We start from the raw sequence: 23,165 nt of genomic DNA on the forward strand, positions 1-23,165 counted from the left end.
GATCTCAAAAGCACTCCATCATGACACATCATTGAAACACAATTCTCTTGCCAAGGCCTACATTCTCTTTCACGTAAAACCAATAAACTCTATTGACAGGTGATGTCAATAGATTTACTTGGGTTCACACTGTTATATGTAAATTCATATTCTGTCTCTAGGTCTTCACAATTACTAGGCTTTTCGGTCTGAATCCACAAAAGGAGTTGGGCATTGTAATGCTGAGGTCACCATGCCTAATTTTTAGGCACCTGGAAAATGTACTGGGCTTCACAGAGCCTGGGTTTAGATGCCCAAGCCTCGTACAATGACTGGGGAGAAAGAGGTACCTTAGACTGCAATTCACAAAAGCCAGCAAGCAAAACAGGGAACTGCCTAAGTTACCCAATGGGAGATGCTGACCAGCGGCATGTTTGTGCTTAGCTCCGCCTCTCTCTTCGAGCAAGATACCCGAATCTGGGTGACAAGGAAGCACTTATCTCTGTTTGGGATTCTCAGCTGCAAACCCTCTCTTGGTGTTAGGCACCTGCACCATTTTAGCAACAATCAGGGTGAAGAGAGGGAAGTAGGGAAGGTAGGCATCCCTCAGACATGTAGCCCAGTGTTTAGATTCTTCAACTGGAATGTGGGAGAGCCAGGTTTCAAGTCCCCCACTTCACTTGAGAGAAGTTGGGATTTGCCACCTTTCACATAAGTGCTTTAAGCGCTGGGCTATGGGATAGTCTGATGTGGGACACCATTAAAGAGTCACTTGGGCCAGAGAGAAAGATGGAAATGACTCTATAGCCTGGTGATTAGGGCACTCATCTAGGCAATGGAAGACCAAGGATCCAGTCCCCTGGTTCCAATTTCTTTTCCATTGTTTATCCAAAAAGTGTAACAACTTCAACACAAGAGACTCCATATGGGACTATCCCATAGCCCAGTGGTTAGGGAACTCACCTGAGAGGTGTCAAATAGTTCCCTGGGAGTGGAAGGATTTGAACCAGGAGTCTCCCTCATCCCATGTGAGTACACTAACAAATGGGCTAAGAGTTATTACAAAGTCCTCCCCTTACCTGTTTTGTGTGAGCTTTCCTAAGCCCTGGTCTACACTAGGACTTTAGGTCGAATTTAGCAACGTTAAATCGATTTAAACCTGCACCCGTCCACACAGTGAAGCCCTTTATTTCGACTTAAAGGGCTCTTAAAATCGATTTCCTTACTCCACCCCTGACAAGTGGATTAGCGCTTAAATCGACGTTCCCGGCTTGAATTTGGGGTACTGTGGACACAATTCGATGGTATTGGCCTCCGGGAGCTATCCCAGAGTGCTCCATTCTGACCGCTCTGGACAGCACTCTCAACTCAGATGCACTGGCCAGGTAGACAGGAAAAGAACCGCAAACTTTTGAATCTCATTTCCTGTTTGGCCAGCGTGGCAAGCTGCAGGTGACCATGCAGAGCTCATCAGCACAGGTGACCATGATGGAGTCCCAGAATCGCAAAAGAGCTCCAGCATGGACCGAACGGGAGGTACGGGATCTGATCGCTGTTTGGGGAGAGGAATCCGTGCTATCAGAACTCCGTTCCAGTTTTCGAAATGCCAAAACCTTTGTGAAAATCTCCCAGGGCATGAAGGACAGAGGCCATAACAGGGACCCGAAGCAGTGCCGCGTGAAACTGAAGGAGCTGAGGCAAGCCTACCAGAAAACCAGAGAGGCGAACAGCCGCTCTGGGTCAGAGCCCCAAACATGCCGCTTCTATGATGAGCTGCATGCCATTTTAGGGGGTTCAGCCACCACTACCCCAGCCGTGTTGTTTGACTCCTTCAATGGAGATGGAGGCAATACGGAAGCAGGTTTTGGGGACGAAGAAGATGATGATGATGAGGAGGTTGTAGATAGCTCACAGCAAGCAAGCGGAGAAACCGGTTTTCCCGACAGCCAGGAACTGTTTCTCACCCTAGACCTGGAGCCAGTACCCCCCGAACCCACCCAAGGCTGCCTCCTGGACCCAGCAGGTGGAGAAGGGACCTCTGGTGAGTGTACCTTTTAAAATGCTATACATGGTTTAAAAGCAAGCATGTGAAAAGATTACTTTGCCCTAACATTTGCGGTTCTCCTAGATGTAGTCCTAAAGCCTTTGCAAAAGGTTTCTGGGGAGGGCAGCCTTATTTCGTCCTTCATGGTAGGACACTTTACCACTCCAGGCCAGTAACACGTACTCGGGAATCACTGTAGAACAAAGCATTGCAGTGTATGTTTGCTGGCATTCAACCAAAATCCGTTCTTTATCTCTCTGTGTTATCCTCAGGAGAGTGAGATATAATTCATGGTCACCTGGTTGAAATAGAGTGCTTTTCTTCAGGGACACTCAGAGGTGCCCGTTCCTGCTGGGCTGTTTGCCTGTGGCTGAACAGAAATGTTCCCCGCTGTTAGCCACAGGGAGGGGGGAAGGTTGAGGGGGTAGTCATGCGGTGGGAGGAGGCAAAATGTGACCTTGTAACGAAAGCACATGTGCTATGTATGTAATGTTAACAGCAAGGTTTACCCTGAAAGAGTGTAGCGACTGTTTTATAAAATGTGTCTTTTTAAATACCGCTGTCCCTTTTTTTTTCTCCACCAGCTGCATGTGTTTCAATGATCACAGGATCTTCTCCTTCCCAGAGGCTAGTGAAGCTTAGAAAGAAAAAAAAACGCACTCGCGATGAAATGTTCTCCGAGCTCATGCTGTCCTCCCACACTGACAGAGCACAGACGAATGCGTGGAGGCAAATAATGTCAGAGTGCAGGAAAGCACAAAATGACCGGGAGGAGAGGTGGAGGGCTGAAGAGAGTAAGTGGCGGGCTGAAGAGAGTAAGTGGCGGGCTGAAGACAGGGCTGAAGCTCAAATGTGGCGGCAGCGTGATGAGAGGAGGCAGGATTCAATGCTGAGGCTGCTGCAGGACCAAACCAGAATGCTCCAGTGTATGGTTGAGCTGCAGCAAAGGCAGCTGGAGCACAGACTGCCACTGCTGCCCCTCTGTAACCAACCGCCCTCCTCCCCAAGTTCCATAGCCTCCACACCCAGACGCCCAAGAACGCGGTGGGGGGGCCTCCGGCCAACCAGCCACTCCACCACAGAGGATTGCCCAAAAAAAAGAAGGCTGTCATTCAATAAATTTTAAAGTTGTAAACTTTTAAAGTGCTGTGCTTAAAGTGCTGTGTGGCATTTTCCTTCCCTCCTCCACCACCCCTCCTGGGATACCTTGGTAGTCATCTCCCTATTTGTGTGATGAATGAATAACGAATGCATGACTGTGAAGCAGCAATGACTTTATTGCCTCTGCAAGCTGTGATTAAAGGGAGGAGGGGAGGGTGGTTAGCTTACAGGGAAGTAGAGTGAACCAAGGGGCGGGGGGTTTCATCAAGGAGAAACAAACAGAACTTTCACACCGTAGCCTGGCCAGTCATGAAACTGGTTTTCAAAGCTTCTCTGATGCGTACCACACCCTCCTGTGCTCTTCTAACCGCCCTGGTGTCTGGTTGCGCGTAACCAGCAGCTAGGCGATTTGCCTCAGCCTCCCACCCCGCCATAAACGTCTCCCCCTTACTCTCACAGATATTGTGGAGCACACAGCAAGCAGTAATAACAGTGGGAATATTGGTTTCGCTGAGGTCTAAGCGAGTCAGTAAACTGCGCCAGCGCGCCTTTAAACGTCCAAATGCACATTCTACCACCATTCTGCGCTTGCTCAGCCTGTAGTTGAACAGCTCCTGACTACTGTCCAGGCTGCCTGTGTACGGCTTCATGAGCCATGGCATTAAGGGGTAGGCTGGGTCCCCAAGGATACATATAGGCATTTCAACATCCCCAACAGTTATTTTCTGGTCTGGGAATAAAGTCCCTTCCTGCAGCTTTTGAAACAGACCAGAGTTCCTGAAGATGCGAGCGTCATGCACCTTTCCTGGCCATCCCACGTTGATGTTGGTGAAACATCCCTTGTGATCCACCAGAGCTTGCAGCTCTATCGAAAAGTACCCCTTGCGGTTTATGTACTCGGCGGCTTGGTGCTCCAGTGCCAAGATAGGGATATGGGTTCCGTCTATAGCCCCACCACAGTTAGGGAATCCCATTGCAGCAAAGCCATCCACTATGACCTGCACATTTCCCAGGGTCACTACCCTTGATATCAGCAGATCTTTGATTGCGTGAGCTACTTGCATCACAGCAGCCCCCACAGTAGATTTGCCCACTCCAAATTGATTCCCAACTGACCGGTAGCTGTCTGGCGTTGCAAGCTTCCACAGGGCTATCGCCACTCGCTTCTCAACTGTGAGGGCTGCTCTCATCCTGGTATTCATGCGCTTCAGGGCAGGGGAAAGCAAGTCACAAAGTTCCATGAAAGTGCCCTTACGCATGCGAAAGTTTCGCAGCCACTGGGAATCGTCCCAGACCTGCAACACTATGCGGTCCCACCAGTCTGTGCTTGTTTCCCGAGCCCAGAATCGGCGTTCCACAGCATGAACCTGCCCCATTAGCACCATGATGCATGCATTGTCAGGGCCCATGCTTTCAGAGAAATCTGTGTCCATGTCCTGATCACTCACGGGACCGCGCTGACGTCGCCTCCTCGCCCGGTATCGCGTTGCCATGTTCTGGTGCTGCATATACTGCTGGATAATGCGTGTGGTGGTTGATGTGCTCCTAATTGCCAAAGTGAGCTCAGCGGCCTCCATGCTTGCCTTGGTATGGCGTCCGCACAGAAAAAAGGCGCGGAACGATTGTCTGCCGTTGCTCTGACGGAGGGAGGGGCGACTGACGACACGGCTTACAGGGTTGGCTTCAGGGAGCTAAAATCAACAAAGGGTGTGCCTGTACATCAAGGAGTATTTCAGGCAGGACTGCACGGAGGGTTCCAATAAGAAATGGTGCACCTAAGTTATCGTTGTTATTGGAACAAGGAGGTTAGCCTGGCCTCTGATTGATACATGGCTAGATTTACCTCGCTGCACCTTCTCTGTGAGTGACTGCAGTGAGATCTAGACAGGGGAGGAGGAAAATGAGTACAAAACAAATCTGGTCTATTTCTTGTTCTGATCCACTCCATCTATCTTTTACATCTTTGGCTGGCAGCAGACGGTGCAGAAGGACTGCATGCCATCCACATCTCATGGCTGCTTGGCAGAAGATGGTACAGTACGACTGCTAGCCATCTTCATCTCTTGCCTGCCTGGCATAAGATGGTACAATACGACTGCTAGCAATCCTCATCTCTTGCCTGCCTGGCAGAAGATGGTACAGTACGACTGCTAGCAGTCCGTATCGCCTGCCCGCTCACCATAAGACGGTTCAATAGGACTGCAGGACTAAAGAGAATGACCTGGTCAAGTCACTCCAAATTTAGTCCCTGCGCCCATGTCTGCCCAGGCGCTCCCAGCCGACGTGGCCAGGAGCACCTCGGACACGACGAGGACGACTACCAATCGTATTGCACCATCTGCTGCCAGAAGGCAATGGGTTGCTGCTACTGTGCAGCAAAGCCGTACCGCGTCTGCCAGCACCCAGGAGACATAGGGTGACGGTTACCTGAGCTGGCTCCATGCTTGCCGTGGTATGGTGTCTGCACAGGTAACTCATGAAAAAAGGCGCGAAATGATTGTCTGCCCTTGCTTTCACGGAGGGAGGGAGGGAACGGGGGCCTGACGACACGTACCCAGAACCACCCGCGACAATGTTTTAGCCCCATCAGAGTGCTCCATTGTGAGTGCTCTGGACAGCACTCTCAGATGCCCGATTGTTTGCCATTGCTCTGACGCTGGGAGGGGCGCTTACAGGGTTGGCTTCAGGGAGCTAAAATCAACAAAGGGGGTGGCTTTACATCAAGGAGTATTTCAGGCAGGACTTCACGGAGGGTTCCAATAAGAAATGGTGCACCTAAGTTATTGTCGTTATTGGAACAAGAAGGTTAGCCTGGCCTCTGATTGATACATGGCTAGATTTACCTCGCTGCACCTTCTCTGTAAGTGACTGCAGTGTGATCTAGAAGAATGAGTCCCCTAGACAGGGGAGGGGGGGAAGCAAATCTGGTCTATTTCTTGTTTTGATCCACTCCATCTATCTTTTACATCTTTGGCTGGCAGCAGACGGTGCAGAAGGACTGCATGCCATCCACATCTCATGGCTGCTCGGCAGAAGATGGTACAGTACGACTGCTAGCAGTCCGTATCGCCTGCCCGCTCACCATAAGACGGTTCAATAGGACTGACTGCAGGACTAAAGAGAATGACCTGCTCAAGTCACTCCAAATTTAGTCCCTGCGCCCATGTCTGCCCAGGCGCTCCTGATCGACCTCACAGAGGCGACCAGGAGCACCTCAGACATGACGATGACGGCTACCAGTCGTACTGTACCGTCTGCTGCCACAAGGCAAGGGGTTGCTGCTCCTGTGTAGCAATGCCATACCGCGTCTGCCAGCACCCAGGAGACATAGGGTGACGGTTACCTGAGCGGGCTCCATGCTTGCCGTGGTATGGCGTCTGCACAGGTAACTCAGGAAAAAAGGCGCGAAATGATTGTCTGCCCTTGCTTTCACGGGGGGAGGGAGGGAACGGGGGCCTGACGATATGTACCCAGAACCACCCGCGACAATGTTTTAGCCCCATCAGGCATTGGGATATCAACCCAGAATTCCAATGGGCAGCGGAGACTGCGGGAACTGTGGGATAGCTACCCACAGTGCAACGCTCCGGAAGTCGACGCTTGCCTCGGTACTGTGGAAGCGCTCCGCCGAGTTAATGCACTTAATGCACTTAGAGCATTTTCTGTGGGGACACACACACTCGAATATATAAAAGCGATTTCTAAAAAACCGACTTCTATAAATTTGACCTAATTTCGTAGTGTAGACATACCCTAAGGGGCCTGATCTGGTAGGTTCCCCCCAAAAACACTTACTGGATCTGTAGAACCCTGTGTGGACACAAAATTAATATCTGCATCTGAGCCACAAACATGGTCCATGGATAGCTGCAAATTTTCAAGGCTGTATGGATCAGGCCCCATAAGCAAACTAGGTGGCCAAATGCCTATCTATCCGCATTTTGTGACACACTCTGTGGCTTAGGCAAGAGATAGGTGACCGGGTGTCTAGAGAGGTAGCAGTATACTTGCCCAGAGGCAGAAACATAGGCAGGCAGGGAACTTTTACTGCAAAAACATCGACACCTAGTGCATTTAAGCACCTACCAGGCTCAGCAGGTGTGTCCCAAAACTGAGAGTTAGGTGCCTAACTCCTTTTGTGCTTTCAGGTCTCTTTCCCTTGTCAGAACAGCCAAGATATTTCCAGTGGGATGAAATTGATGAAACACTGTGGAGAAAAAACACAGTATGGAGTTTTCAACCAGGTTTCCATTATTTTTGCAAAACATCAGAAGACTGGAATTGCTTCACACTGAAAGGTGCAAAACAGGGAAGACGCTTTTGCTTGAAAATGTGCAGGACTGAATTTACACAATGATGACAGCTGGTCCCTAGAGAGCACCAGATCTTTTTAATCAAGCAGACAGCTGGAAGCCAGGAACTCCTGACTTACGTTCACTTCTAAAATATTATTTAGCTTACTTGTCACAGTGCCTCTTTGAATTGGGTGAGTATCGTTATTTCCACATAACGGTTTTACCATTGCAGAGAACCCCTTATGGCATTGTTATCCATCTCCTCCAGACAGGTCCCTCTAGTGTATCAAGGGCATCAAAGTCCTGAAAAATGTCCTTCACCAGTGTTAAAATACAGGTAGTGAATAACAACAAAAGTTTCTGCCCCACTTAAGGGATTTTACTTTACTTCCTGTGTCTTCACCAAGTGACATGAAGCAAAAAAATAGCACCTTTTCACAACTGGGTCCTTCTTTAGCCGCTCCACATAGAAGAAGATTTTTATCCTGTTTCTCTTCAGGGCCTGCTCCATACAGAAAGGACACAGGACCTCCTTACCTCTGAATCTCCTCCTACTACTGCTCTGAACTCCTTCCTTTATGGCAGTCACCCAGACCTCCTCAGTGGCATCTGATACTAAATTGAGCCTGACAAACCCTTCAGGTGCAACAAGGTAAGCTAATGGGACTTCTGTTAACCCTTCTTTGTTGACCTGTGTGGGATTTACACTGCATCACACCCCATTTAACAAATGATTTTTCACTGACATGCTCAATGTTGAACAGCAACCTAATATCAGGACTGGGTTTAGAACCAAGGTCTTCTGGCTAATAGGCTTCTTCCCAAGACCACAAGGCAAGTGATTTAGCCTCACTAGGTTACAGCTCTGTGAATAACGGATTTTTAAATTTGCTGGAAATTCTGGAGAAAAAAATAGTTTTGGGTCAAATGGAAAATGGAATTTTTTAAAACATTTGGCAAATTGAAAAGTAAAAAAAAATATTTGGGTCGAACATTATTTTCTGTTTCAATTTTGAGCTTATTGTGTCATTTAAAAATAATTTGAAGACAATTTCTGAACAAAAAGCCACTTTGAACTGAAAAATTGGAACATTTCATCTTGAAACTGTCAAAACAAAATGTCTGGACATTTTTTGAATTTTGAGGAGTGGGGGTTCAACACAAACAATTTGGTCGAACTGATACAAAACTTTTTGGTGTAGCTGAATCTGCAATTTTTGCTGAAAAAAAATTTCAGACACAATTTTTTTAGCAAGCTGTACAGTGGACCACAGTTTTCACAGCCACCACAAAAGACTTTTCTAGGACTGGGATGGTATAAGATCAGCAGGTTGACCCTCAAGGCACAAGATGGGTGCAGAGACTAAGTACTAGATCCTGAGGAGCAAGAAAGGAGCCACCAACCCCAGAAGAGAGTAAATCAAAGCAGGAGTGGAAGTTACACATCTTTGAGAAACCTCCTCAGAAGACTTAAGCCTGAGTCTGTTGGAGGGAGGGGAACACTGGGCTCAAGGCAAGGGAGTTTCATGTAGAGAGGAAGCTGTGGGCAAACAAGAACTCCTTTTGCCACTTCCCCCATTATTTGAAAGGAAAATATATTATATTATATTATAGTAGCTGCTGTGTATTACAATTACATAAGGTGTAAATATGTCCTTAGGCTCTTCTTATATCAAATCTAAAAGGAATATGTAGATTTCTAAGAAAATTATAGTAAACTATGCATATAAGATGATACCATAACATTCAGTACTTTTGGTAGTTAATTTACATGCAGTCTATTTAATCAATGTGGAATATTTTTGGTAATTATGATGTTCCTGCTTAGCCATTTAACAATAATACTTTGCATCAGTGTAGTGCCTTTCATTCAAGACTATCTCCAAGTGCTTTATCAATGTTAATTAAGCCTCACACCACTTCTGCAAGATACATAACTTTTATTAGACCCATACTACAGATGAGTACCGTGAGGTATAGAGAGGTCAAGCAACCTGCCAAGGTCACACAGAGAGTCAGGAATAGAATTCTGGTGTGCTGACTGCCAGTCCAGTGCACTAACGTCAACGCATCCCAGCTTGTGGCCATGGGCCTGATTCTTCATTGATCTGTACCATATGAAGCTCAGCTGTTTACACCAATGGAAAGCAGGTGTAGAATGTTATTGTATCTGAACAGTAGTGACCCACACCCACAGGTCAGACTATACATGGTTCAAGGCAGTAGAGAATCAGGCCCTCTCTCTTTTTGGCACTCTGTCCTACCTATCTGTTTAGAGTATAATTACTAAAATAGACAGCCCTAGTCATGTACGAGCAAATCCTCGCCTAAATATAGACACATGAAAGTCAGGTCTTCTGAAACAAGATGGTTTGTGTCACAGAGCTACCTGTACAGTTAGCTATATGGCAGAGGTGCCGACTTCCCAAGGTGACAGGGGGTGCTCAACTTCTGCTCTGCCCCAGGCCCTACCCCCACTCCACCCCTTCTTCCGAGGCCCCACCCCCGCCACGCCTTGACTGTTTCAATTTCTGCGTTGCAGCAACATACACTAGTAGAGTATTTCAGTCGTGTACTGCTCTATTGCTTCCTGCTTTTTATTAGAATACTAAAGAATCACCTTTGTGAAATCTGTCTCAAGGGAGACATCTTTGTGAGGTGTGTGACAGCTAAAATAGACTGTAGCCTGGTCCTATAATTCTTGCTTTAATCACTACCCCATTCCCAAACCATCTGCAATATTTATTAGGAAGAGGCAGTATGTTGGTTCCCATGCCCTGCATTAACATAACTTCAGCTTCCTGCTTGTAGAAGTTAACATAAAACATGACAGCAACTAAAAAGAAAAGGTGAGGCAGGGCATCAAAATAAATAAAAATCATATTCTTAAAAATAGATTTTTGGTGAATAAATATTTAAAGGAAAAAATCCGAGTTATGAAATCCTGCTGTCTGTCTACTCCGGCTGGGTTATATTTCTCTTGAATGTAGAAAATTTACTTAAAAAAATAAATGTTTCTTGCACATCACACTGATGAGAAAATTATAAGATTGTCAGATCTCCAGAAATGGAACTGTAAGTCAGAAAGTGTGAGATGCGGATAATAGGTCATATTGCAGGATAAGGAAGAGCACTCGAGTTAGGGATTTGCCTTTCAGGTGATCATCTTTGGTGACTAAAGAACCTCAACCCTCTTCCCTTTTCTAGTGCCATTTCCTTCTCTCACTTGGTTTAGTTGTTCTGACATTCTGATCCTTCTTGACTGTATTCATTTATGTGGCAGACAGAAAAAAGGTAGGGAAAGCTTTCTAAATTACCTGTCAGTGTGAGGGAAAGAGGCAGCGTGTCAGGACTGAAAACAGAGATTGTTGCTCTTTTCAGGCAGAACCAGGAGTTCTTATGTTAACAAACAATATCAGCAGTTTAGAAAAGTCAAAATATTTAGTTCCAGATTCTTCCCTGCACAGAAATTCACTCGATACAGGAGACAGGGAGAATGATGGAGCAATCAGAGAACATAAACTGCCCAGGCCTGGCATAAATTAAAGCAGCTGAAGTTCTGATCTAATCTGTGCCAGCTGGATATTGTCCACAAGGGACCATATGCCATTGAGAACTGGTGCACCATGGGTACACTCTGCCCCACACCTTCCCATGAAATGCTCTCTCCTGCTCTTGGCATGTTACCTGGGCCATTGGGGGAATGGAGTTGTCAGATGTAACTATGTGTGGCAGAATTTGAATTTTTTTTAAATATAATTTTGATTGATAATGTTGCTGTTTATTTTTAAGCATTTTTATCAATTTACATTTTCACCGTTGTGCAAAATTATGAGTTGTAAGCATTTTTAAAATTACTTGCATCTCTTTAAATTTTCACAGTTGTGGGGAATTATGGGGCTGTCAGACAATACTTATTTAATGACAGATGTTGAGATTCAAAAAGTTAAAGCTTTAGAACCTTTAAAACACAAACTGTCAACATCACATGTCAACAAATACAAAGTAAATATCCTTAAATCAAACTCTCATAAGTTCTCAAGCAGCTTTATTCTTACTTTGCCTATCTGTACATTTCAGTTAATATTGATGAGAATGTTTTTTCATTAGTTTGTGTGTGTATAGTGAAATCAATGTTTACTGACATTTACCAGTACAAATCTAGTCCGTCAAAGCATAGTGGTAATTTATTTTAGAGCGCACCAACACTGTGGAAATTTACACCAGTCGGGGCCAGAGACTGGCCACTCTACACAGTCTAAGTGATGCATAGTGGCTGGAACAGGGGTGACAGGCTGGCCCCATTGATCAGAAAAGTTGGCCAGCAGGAGAAGGGTTGCTACTGTAGACATTTTTTCAAGGTACACAAGTAGGATTAAGATTCATATGCAAGTAACAAACAAATCTAGATGTGTGACAGTAAAAGTTCATGGCAGTGACTAAGGATCTTATTGTATCAACTGATGATGATGTATTGGCAAATGTTTAACAAAAGAATCCTCCAAACATTTTCCACCTCCAGTGATACACGTTAAATTCCCCAAGTAAAATATTCCCCTCCCTTACTCCAAAAAAGCACGTACTTCATAGTCTTTCTTCTCCAAAATTCCTCACCCTTTCCAACTGAACTCCTTTAGATCCACCATATTTCCTTCCCCAGCACCTGATGGAGGTTCCATTAGGTGTCCCCCTACCTGCAGCAGCAGGGGCAGTCCATGGGTGTTCTTCAGTCTTTGCTGGCCATGGTGGATACAGGCCGATGTCCTCTGGTGTTTACACAGTAGTGACAAGCAGTTTATGCTGCTGGGTTGGGAGGTCTGGAGGAAGAAGAATGGAGGGAGGAGGTAATTGAGATTGGAGATGTGGGATGCTGAGTTGAGAAGGGAAGAATGGTAACTGTTGATCCCAGCTTAGTCAGTGCCAGGTGGACACTGGATGAACTTCACTATAGCAAAAAGAAAAGGAGTACTTGTGGCACCTTAGAGACTAACCAATTTATTTGAGCATAAGCTTTTGTGAGCTACAGCTCACTTCATAGTCTCTAAGGTGCCACAAGTACTCCTTTTCTTTTTGCAAATACAGACTAACACAGCTGTTACTCTGAAACCTTTCACTATAGCAGGCAGGCTATGGGCCACATTCCCTGTGCTAGAATGGAGTGGACGGCAGGTTGTGTGCTGAGTTAGGCCCTGGCAGTGCAGGCCCAGGCAGCCAGCACAGCTGTAACAGGATCTCCATGACTGTGTGTCTTGGAGCTGAGCAAACACCAAGAATTGATTTTTTTCTTAGCCATCCGACCTGGAGCCCAGGACTGTCCTGAAAACCAGCAGTTTTTCCTACGATGGGACAAATGATGGTTCCCCTAGGAATGAGGTTCACACTTAAAACAAAGTGGGTGCAAGCAGTGTAATGATACCTAAAGGGTTAGATGATGGTAATTTTCAGAGTGTGTTGCCAGAGAAGAAAGTATAAATGCTGCCAATTAGCTGTAAGTAGTTAGGTTTTTGTTCTGCATTGAAAGACAGGCTCATTTCAATTATTATCTGCACTCTAAGTTTTCAGCTGCTGGTACAATTATACAATATTCTTTTAAAATATCAAGTCTAAGTCTGGGAAAAATTACGATCCCAACAAAAAAAATTAGAAAATATTTGTGCATCCAAGATTTTAACGGTTTCTGTCTGCTTTTTCTTTTACTGCTTGTATTCTATGCGTTGTGGAGAATGAATCACAATTATGACTTAAAATACTATACAATTATAGAAATGTAATCCATAATCCTTAAATGTAAACTGAACATTCATACTTCAACTTTTAGCAAATATGTCTAGCATACCTCCACATCAGTTCTGCATGGCCTTTATACCACTGTTGACTTATAAATGCTTGGTTTACCTTTGAGGATTATGGATTACATGTCTATAATTTTTGCATCTGTACATGAATGACCCTGCAATCCTTTCAAACAAAGTTAAAAATCAGACTCTCAAAAGAGATCCCGTTTTTCAAAACAGCTCGGTATCCTACTGACTCATTTTAGACACTGAGGGCTGGATCCACGAAGAGATTTAGGGGCCTAACTGCCACTTTAGGCATTTAAATCCAAAATTTAGATCCTCAAAACCCCTTCTCAGCTGCCACCTAATACTGTAGGTACCTAAATTCCCTAGACTATGAAGTTTCTGCCAGTGGCCATGTCTAAGTGTTGACATCACTAAATTGCTCAATGCCTAAGATCTGGAAGGATCCTCCAGCTAGCTTCCTATCTCGTCAGCAGTGTCTGATCCAGGAGGCAGCCTCTGAAAATGTCTACAGGATTGGGCCCTGCAGGAGAGAGAGGTGCCAAGCACAGACACAGAGGAGGAGGTGGTGGTGCTCTTTCCCTTCTCCTCGCCCCTCCTTATGCCGGTAGTTAGTGCACACACCCAGGATGTGGGAGAGCTGGGTCAAAGGCTTTCTAACATTTAAAAAAATATTTTTGCATTAACCAAATTGCTTTGAATGATATACTGTCTTACTCTATTGTCTTATTCTTTATTTCCATTACAAAATGAACTGTGGAAGGAATGTAACCTTTCCTCTAAAGAATTACATTTGATGCTATACAGGAATTGTTTAAAAGACTCCTGGAATGTATGATGCACCAGTTGTCTTCTGCACGGCTAACATTTTAGTGGTCCCCAGAGAGAATATATATATATATATATATATATATGTATAGTGGCTACTTGTAACAGATGCTTTAGAATACATGCCAGATGTCTGTCACAGTCTGCAATGGATGACTAATTTGAATCAGAGACATGCCATTCCGACACCCACAGAAGTGCTGGGAAATGTGTAACTGAATATTTGGAAGACAGCCACCATACATTTTGATGAGAGGAACTCCTACTATGCTTTTGTTGTCCTGCTTTTTTCCTAAGAAATCTGTGATCCTGAATTGACCTTCATCTTTTTGTTCTGTGTTGTGCAACACCTAGCATAATGGGCTCCATGACTAGTGCTCCCAAATGTTATGGCAATAAAAACAAATAATAAAAATAATCATTTGAATGATGTGTACAGACTGTTTTATATATTGATGTATAGAAACCATCTGAACTACAAAACCCAGACTGCATGCAAATGTATTTACCCCATGCTCGTTCTTTTATTGCTACATTAAATTCACGGTGTATCTCTCTAGAAACTGCAAACTAAACCATTATTTTTTTCTTTTACACAAAATTCTGTATAGTCTGCATTAGGATTACACATACACAAACACAGAGAAGAAAGAACGTGACCTGTCTGTGCAAATATTTTTAAAATAAATTTACGAATATGGTCTTTAAATATTTAAGCTGACTTTTGATTTTCTATTGCTGAAGAATAAACAATGCAGCAATTTGTTTTTAACAGCTATCAAGATTTCTTTGGTTTGCAAGGTCACCTTCTTTAAATAATTAAGCACCAACTTTATTGAAAATGATAAGGGAGTTGCAGGCCACCCAACAGCAGCATCAGGATTTCAGATCCAAACTCTTAACTTTGCATGTGTGCTAGAATATGGTTCAAGATACGGGAGACAAATTACATTTTCAAAACCTCTCCTACTGGTTAAATTTAATCCTCCAATCACATTAAAAATAGCAGCCCTTTCACATGTTCCTCTTCACATTGCATTTTGCAGCACTGCCCCAAGAATACTACACAATGAGTCCTCATGGTACTAGTTCTTAATTTTATAAACACAACCCTTCAGTATCAAATGGTCAGACAGTAAAAAAATCTCCCGTACATTTTAAACAACAGTAGGATTAGTTACTGGAAACCTCCAAAGATTTTGTTCAGTCCCTAGCAGCAAAACCAAAACCCAACAACAAGCATTTAAAATATTTTTCTGCAATCAACAAATATTTTTCAAATTAAAAACAAAACATCCCTTACATACAATTTTTATGCTAAAACCCAAGTTTTAGTTAATGCTAAAACAACTTTGTACAAAAATGGATTATAATTACAAGCCAATCTATGTCTAACAATCCCTTTTCCTATCTGTATAAAACTTCCATAACTGTTATTGTTTGAATTACAGTCCACACATGCTGTTACTATATGGGAAGCATGCTACTGTACAAGCACTTGTGGGTAATGAAATCAAGTGAGAGGCTAAGATTACTGTTCAAAGAATCAAAGAATTGGACACTTTTTAGGTAAGCTAAACCAATGTTGAAAGTAACTGCTTATGTGTGTCACTGCTTTTTAGAAATAAAAAAGATGCAGAAAGATACAAAGGTGAGAAATTGTAGTGTAAGAGAGAGAACACAACAGTGGCAACAAAAGCAATAAAACAGGCAGTCATAATCATGTATGCTTCTTTTACTAGGTTTGCTGTGAAGTTTTAAATGTTTATATCTATCTATTTATCTATGTAGTAGGCCAAATCTACAGACTTCACTCTGTTGACACTTCCATTAAACTCAAAGTTAATACTATGAGGAACTGGATAAGATCCCCTTGGTCTCACTACATTTTTGAATTATGGGGACACTTGTGATATTAGTCACTTAAAAGTTTGGTTCATTTCTTAATTTACTTGGATAGATTTACCCATCCTAAGTCAAGTAAACAATGATATCCTACCCCCATTTTCCACCATTGATAACACCAATTCACCTGAGCTCTAGTGCAGACAGGCTTCCAGATGCCAGTACTGTTGTCATAATCATGTTGCATCGCATCAATTAAATTTGCCCTGCACAGGGACTTATTGTGGCAAAAGCACTTGTCATTTATTTCTAGCCTCTCCTAACATCCTCCAAACAAGCCATGCTAACCTTCTCTCAACTTTACCCACCCTTTCATAAAGACAAAGGCCATAATTCCCTTTCACCTCTATTCTGCCCCAACCTCACGCAAAGACCGTTCATCCATTCTCCTTCCCTAGCAGCTGTAAGTAAAATTTCTCAATCCCTTCCAAAGTTTAATATTTTTAATTACATAAAATAGCAGCTTACCAGATGTTAAAAGTGAAGAAAAGGATTTGCAGAGCCTCAATCACCTTTTCAGAGACTAGCAAGGCTTGCAAAATTACCTGCAAACTATGTCTTCCTCAAGCTAACCCACCCAGCTGCTGAAGCAACCCACTGATCAGCTCACACAGATGTTCTTTCCTTTCCAACTCTGCCCAGTCTCAGGAATACTCTGTCTCTCCCGAGAGATAACAAATCTGGGGACTAAGTAATATATTCAATAGGTTTTTTTCTTTTCTAACATCTGCAGTATCCAATCACAATGGATATAAGCACATTAATTAGTTATTTCTGCTACAATTATGAACAGTGTTGACATTTAAGTTTCAGAGTAACAGCCGTGTTAGTCTGTATTCGCAAAAAGAAAAGGAGTACTTGTGGCACCTTAGAGACTAACCAATTTATTTGAGAATAAGCTTTCGTGAGCTACAGCTCACTTCATCAGATGCATATAAATTCTAAGACTCCATTCCTGTTCTGTCCCCGGCCAAAGCATCACAGAACAGGAATGGAGTCTTAGAATTTATATGCATCCGATGAAGTGAGCTGTAGCTCACGGAAGCTTATGCTCAGATAAATTGGTTAGTCTCTAAGGTGCCACAAGTACTCCTTTTCTTTTGACATTTAAGTTGTCATCAGTAGTCTCTAGGGTTAAATTCTCATTGAGATGAATATGGGAAGTTTGCATCTCTCTTTGAGTTATTGCTCCATGCTCTCTGTCTACAGGTACTATTACTATTTTATACCCGGAAGATTTTCCAGAAACCCTAAAAGCTAGGAACTTAATGTTTTCTTAAATAACAGCTTGAATTTTGCAGACATTCTGGACCTCTCAGAATGTGATTCTGGGCAAATTCAGGTTGTTTGAGAAGCCTTCCCAAACGTGCATGATCTTTTCAGTGAAGTAGGATGACAATTCCTTGTAGTGCTTGATTCCCTTGTGAACTGTAGGTACTCAAGTTTAATTGCCCTGGATGGCTCCTTAGGGCAGAATTAAACAGGTTCAATGGAGGCTAATAGGAAGGTTCTCTTGGCCTATAACACAGCACCTCAGCATTGTCTTGGAGAAATTACTTATGCTTCAGCCTGCCTGTATAAAACTTTGTTTTCTGCCTTTGGTGCTCAAGGTTCCGACCCTCTCACTTCATCTGGTGCAGAGTGTAGAAGACCAAGATCAATATCTTTCCTGTTACTATGTATAAATAGACCAGGCAATCTTCCCCCATCCCAACTTCTCACCATGATCAAAAGCCCCTTGTATATTGCATATTCTTCTCCATTTGTAATCCAAAAAGAATGCCATTCCCCCAATCACTATTAGCAAAATAACACTGGCATTAGACTATGAGCTAAAAGGCCCAGTCTACCCCATCCACTTTCCATATACAGGCTGGAAATCCCTGTTTAACTTCCCTGTTCACAATTCCAAAGTGAGCTAGAGAATGCTGCCAAAAAATTGCCCTGTTTTCTATGGATCATAGATTCATTAAACCATTGTGCACAGCACTGGGTAATCATTAATATAGCTAAAACTCTGCTGAAATACTGTCTGCAAGGCCTTCCGTGCTAATTATCTAATTGTATTTAGGAGATTCTAAACATAAAACAGGACATAAAAATGGGCATGTCGTCTTGCTGGATCTTTATACTTCAGGACTAAAGGCATTTAAAGCACTAATCATCTTGACCCAGTAATTAGAATGAGTTTAAGCTATTCCCTAATCTATAATAATGCTAAATATTATTGTGGATATCACACAATCACCTTGGGGAAGGTGCAGATGGTGCAAGATGGATTTGGGGTCTGAAGAAGCAAACACCTTCCTGGTGCAGATTTGAAAAAGGATTAAACATACTGTGACCAAGGTAAAATGTTTGGGCTCTGTCTTCATCACTGTTTAGTTTTCACTCTGCAAATTGAGGCTGATGGAAAATGAGATCTTGTCTGGAATAATACACAATGACAATGGATCAGGATTCATTGGTATGCTCTGGCTGCTTTGTGCTACGTCAGTGGCACACAATCATAAACATAAAAAAAAGAACAGGAGGACTTGTGGCACTACAGAGACTAACCAATTTAATTGAGCATAAGCTTTCGTGGGCTACAGCCCACTTCATCAGATGCACAGAATGGAACACATAGTACGAGTTTTTTCATGGGGTGGATGGATTTCCATTCCATATGGCTAAATGCAGTGCCTTGCATAATCATAAACCTGGCTCAGTTGGACAGTTTAACTGGGTTTACAGCTCATTGACATCGCCAGAGCACCACACAGCAACCAGAGACTACCAGGGAATCTGACCCAATGTGTCTGTATGTACCATATAATGTAAAAAAAAAGAAAAAAGCAATACAAAAGCATTGCCGAAGAGGACAAAGCAGACAAAGCGGACAAAGTTTACTTGACACACAACAGACTGACTTTTCAGGGGCTGATAGAGTTATTTAAACCCAAACTACTCAAGAGCATAATTGCTATAACTAGCGTCCAGCCGCACAACATCCCAGTGCTGTCACTCGCCATCTCTCTGCCGGCAGAGAAAACGGTTTCAATTAACCCGGAAAGTGCAGCTTTTACAACAGAGTGACTTGAGTACAGCCAGAGGCAAGTATAGTTTGACTCACTGCCAGTAGGTGATAATTTGGGTCCTTGGAATTCTAAAATTAATTCAGGGCCGGCTTCTCCACTATTCTCTACTGACTAAATCCCTCTGTGTCACTTAGGGTTGCCAACATTGTATTTCAAAAATAAGGGACTATTTTCTTAGCACCCCTGCCCCACCCCTCCTCCTGATATAATTAATTATCATAAGCAGTACTCATACACATTTGCCAGGGGTATTTTTTGCTTCTTTTTGCAGCACTCAGCAACTCCTGGTCTTGTACAGAGATGACAAAATAAAGGATGTCCTTTGTAATAAGGGACTGTTGTCAACCCTAGCCACTCAAGGGGTGCGTAAGCAGCCAGCAAGGAATTCTCTTGGTATAGGGAAACCCTGAACGGTACAACACTGACAAAGGTGACACCGCCCATAACAGACAGCTCCGATGCTTCTGATGGATGTGGGGCCCAGGACTGGGAGTCAGGAGATCTGGATTCTGTTTCTGACTCTGCTGCTGACTCGCTGTGTGACCTTCACCAAGTCACTTCACCTCTCTGTGTCTCTGTTTCCCCTCCATCCCTTTGTCTGTCTTGTCCATTTAGACTGGAAGCTTTTTGAAGCGTTATGTGTTTGTACAGTGCCTACCACAGGGGTGGGCAAACTTTTTGGCCTGAAGACCAGACTGGGGTTACGCAACTGTATGGAGGGCCAGGTAGGGAAGACTATGCCTCCCCAAACAGCCTGGCCCCTGCCTCCTATCCACCCCCTCCCACTTCCTGCCCCCCTCGGAATCCCCAACCCATCCAACCCTCCCTGCTCCTTGACCCCAACCACCCCCTCCCAGGACCTCCCCAACCGCCGCCAAGATCCCCCCACATCCAACCCCCCCACTCCCTGTCCCCTGACTGCCACAACCCCTATCCACACTCCCGCCCCTAACCACTCCCCGGGACCCCACTCCTTATCCAACTCTCCCTGCTCCCTGTCCCCTGACTGCCCACCCCCAGAACCTCCACCCCATCCAACTGCCCCCTGCTCCCTGTCCTCTGACTGCCCCTGGGGACCCCCTGCCCCTTATCCAACTCCCTGACCCCCTTACCATGCCAGAGCCAGCCACGCCGCTGTGCTGCCTGAGAGGAGCTGTGGGCTAGGGTGCTGCCCGCGCGGCAGTGTGGCTGCGGGGGAAGAGGGAAAGCAGGGGAGGGGCCGGGGTCTAGCGTCCCGGGCCGGGAGCTCAGGGGCTGGGCAGGATGGTCCTGCGGGCCGTAGTTTGCCCACCTCTGCCTACCAACTGCTCTCAGGTGAGGCCTCTACGTGCTTAAAGCAATACAAATAAATAATAATGATACAATTCCAGTCATTCCAAGAAATACCCGTTTGCTGCTACTACACATTTGGGGTCTGATTCTCTGCTGCCTTGCACCCCATGTAGGAATGAATTTCTCTGCAAAGTGACTGCAAAGTGCCACCAAATTAGAATTGTAGCATTTTAAACTTACTTTGAGCTTATTTTAAAGAGGAGCTTATGACTACTACAGTGATGAACAATCTAAATAGAAAGATAGCCCAGTCCCTTAACTATGAACTCCACTTTTTAATCAGAATAGTAAGAGATTTGATGCTTTTAATTTTGTCTGCTAACATCTATTTGTTTAGGGTTGGATCGTGCAAGGTTCTGAATGCTTCCTGATAGATGCTGAGCGTCCCAGACTCAAGTTAGATGAGGGCTTCCCATTCATCCTGCAGGAGCAGGCCTTTAATTAGAAGGTGTAAGACTGGAGATCAGAAGATATAGTTCAGGTCACTCTTGCGAACAGTAACATGGTGTCTACACAGAAAGTGAAATGGATCAATATTTTCCAGTTATCAAACACAGGAAAATCCCCCTGAGTCTTTGTTTATTTTTATTTTTTGGTTATTCAGTGGGAAGGAGAGGAGAGAACCAACTCACTGAAGTGTCAGATGTGCTCTTAATAATTGAGGAAAGCTTGACATACCCTACAATTGTCCCTTTCATTCAGAAATCCTTCAAGGCATAAAGCTTTTCCCACCATAACATAAGCAAGTTGGAAGAAAATAGCTTTTAATAAAAATACCTTTGAAATTGCTTTCAGACAGTTCTGTTGGGAATTTGCTTGCATAATTGTATTTCATATAACCACTAAAATATTATGATGACGGTTTTATACCATGTATTGTACCGTACCACTAGGATGGCTCAGCTACACCACAACCAGCAGCTATGTTCAGCTGATCACACTTTCAATTATGTGTCAATCAGGGATTTATTAATTAGATCTTCAAGAATCTAAATTGTGTGTTTACTCTTAACAAGACAATCAGAATTTCAAAGTTCTTACTAATTCTTCTTTAGAGTTAATGCAAATGAGTATTACTCTAAATAATACTGGTTTTGCTTGTATTCTAGGTTACACTTGGAGAAAATGAGTAGGTTTTTGAATTTTTTGTTTGTTTGTTTTGATAACACAGTCTGCAGAAAGCAGCATGTAAAACTAAAATAGTCCCATTTTATTTGCCTTCACCACATGCTGCATCAGGGAATAGTGCAGGGGTTGGCAACCTATGGCACGCGTGCCAAGGATGGCACGCGAGCCGATTTTTAACGGCACACTGGTGTCTGCCAGGTCCCAGCCACCTGGCCCTGCTCAGCCCACTGCTGAACCCAGGCCGGGACCGCGGCAGGCAGCAGCGTGCCATTAAAAGTCCTGCCTGCCCCGGCCTGCTCTTTTCCACTCGCCCTCCGCGCGGGGGCAGGGTGAAGAAGCTTGGTCCTGCTGGCTGCTGCTGCAGGGCAGCCAAGGTCCCCCCTCCCCTGCCATGCTGGGTTCCTGCCCCCCCTTCTCTCTTTCCCTGCCACCAATCAGCTGATGGCCCTTGCGAGGGAGGGGAAGAAGCAGAGCTGGAGTGCTCTCACTGCTCCGGGGAGGAGGCGGAGAAGAGGTGGGGACGGGGCCTTGGGGAAGTGGGGTGGAATTAGGACATATCCCCTCCAGCCCCCTGCCATGAGCCGCTCTGGACAGGGGGCTTGGAGCACCCCCATGACCCCAGCCCACGCCCCCAGCCCTCTGCACTGACCTCTGCACCCCCCTCACACACACCCAGCCCTCTGCCCTGACCCCTGCACCTCCCAGACCCCAGCCCTGACCCCTTTACCCCCCCACACACCCACATCAGTCATATTTTCAGTTTGTAGAGGGACTTTGTTCAGATAAGCCCTCCAGAACTTTGCCCTTGCCGGCCATGATACGATGGAGGGAAATCGCAAGTTTCACATTTGTTCTGAGAAACGTAACCACCTGAAAACAGAACTTGCATTGGTCATGCTGCTCCTGCTCAATATCCATTTGAATAAAAATAATAGGCCAGATCCTCAGCTAATGTAAAATAGTGTAGCTCCAGGGAAGTCAATGCAGTGCGATATCTATTTTCATGATGCCACTGTGAGGCTAGGTCTTACCATTAGCGCCATGGTGGCATCGTGCATTACACATCATCCCCCTGCTAGAGGCATATATCTGGCATCAGGGGAGAACTCCCAATGCAACACTGCCCTGTAGACTTCCTGCACATTTGGCTCTTCTCCTACCCTCATAAAAGTGTTGCTCTTTATTCAGGGTGTTACTTGCACCTATTGCTGCTCTATGGGAGGACACATTCCCTGCATAACATTGTCCTCAAGTCCCTCACTATCAAAATTCTTCTTCCTGAGACCAGATGCCCAGTCCTGTTTGTTTCCTCTCCTTTGAGGTACTCCCCAAACTGCACTGCAACTGTGCCCCCAAATCTTAAAAAAAACAATGACAATATGTTGGGAACCTGACTGTATCATGATTAGAGTTACTTCCAGATATGTTACAGCTGCTGCTTCTGGGAGAGATCCCTTACCATTATCTGACAGCATAAGGGATGGTGGGAATACAGAAGATACATTATCTGACCTTTCTATCTAGGCAGGCAGTTGATGGTAAAAATGCAGTGAGTGAATTAAGATCTTCATGATCCAAAGATTAGTAATACCATTCAGCAGAAACCTGATAAATATTCCCAGAAAATCTCTGTGTGAAATATGCCTCTGAAAATTTTGCCTCAGCATGTTCT

The 23,165-nt window shown here is 44.5% G+C and overlaps 1 protein-coding gene across 1 annotated transcript; it reads left to right on the forward strand.

Annotated features, from left to right (window-relative positions):
* The first annotated feature begins 1,437 nt into the window (after positions 1–1,437).
* Positions 1,438–21,494, forward strand: LOC140908806 (uncharacterized). Its single transcript, XM_073336678.1, has 3 exons — positions 1,438–2,020; positions 2,608–2,817; positions 21,475–21,494. The coding sequence occupies exons 1-3, from the start codon at positions 1,438–1,440 to the stop codon at positions 21,492–21,494; spliced, it is 813 nt and encodes a 270-aa protein (XP_073192779.1).
* Positions 21,495–23,165: the final 1,671 nt, after the last annotated feature.

The sequence above is a fragment of the Lepidochelys kempii genome, chromosome 3, assembly GCF_965140265.1.
Source record: "Lepidochelys kempii isolate rLepKem1 chromosome 3, rLepKem1.hap2, whole genome shotgun sequence".
NCBI lineage: Eukaryota > Metazoa > Chordata > Testudines > Cheloniidae > Lepidochelys > Lepidochelys kempii.

Bases quoted from the DNA above. Each gene is read 5' to 3' on its own strand.
- LOC140908806 (XM_073336678.1), top strand. From the start codon at position 1,438: ATGCAGAGCTCATCAGCACAGGTGACCATGATGGAGTCCCAGAATCGC. The intron at 2,021-2,607 runs GTGAGTGTACCT...TTTCTCCACCAG, and splicing joins AGGTGGAGAAGGGACCTCTG to CTGCATGTGTTTCAATGATC. The intron at 2,818-21,474 runs GTAAGTGGCGGG...CTTGTATTCTAG, and splicing joins GAGGTGGAGGGCTGAAGAGA to GTTACACTTGGAGAAAATGA.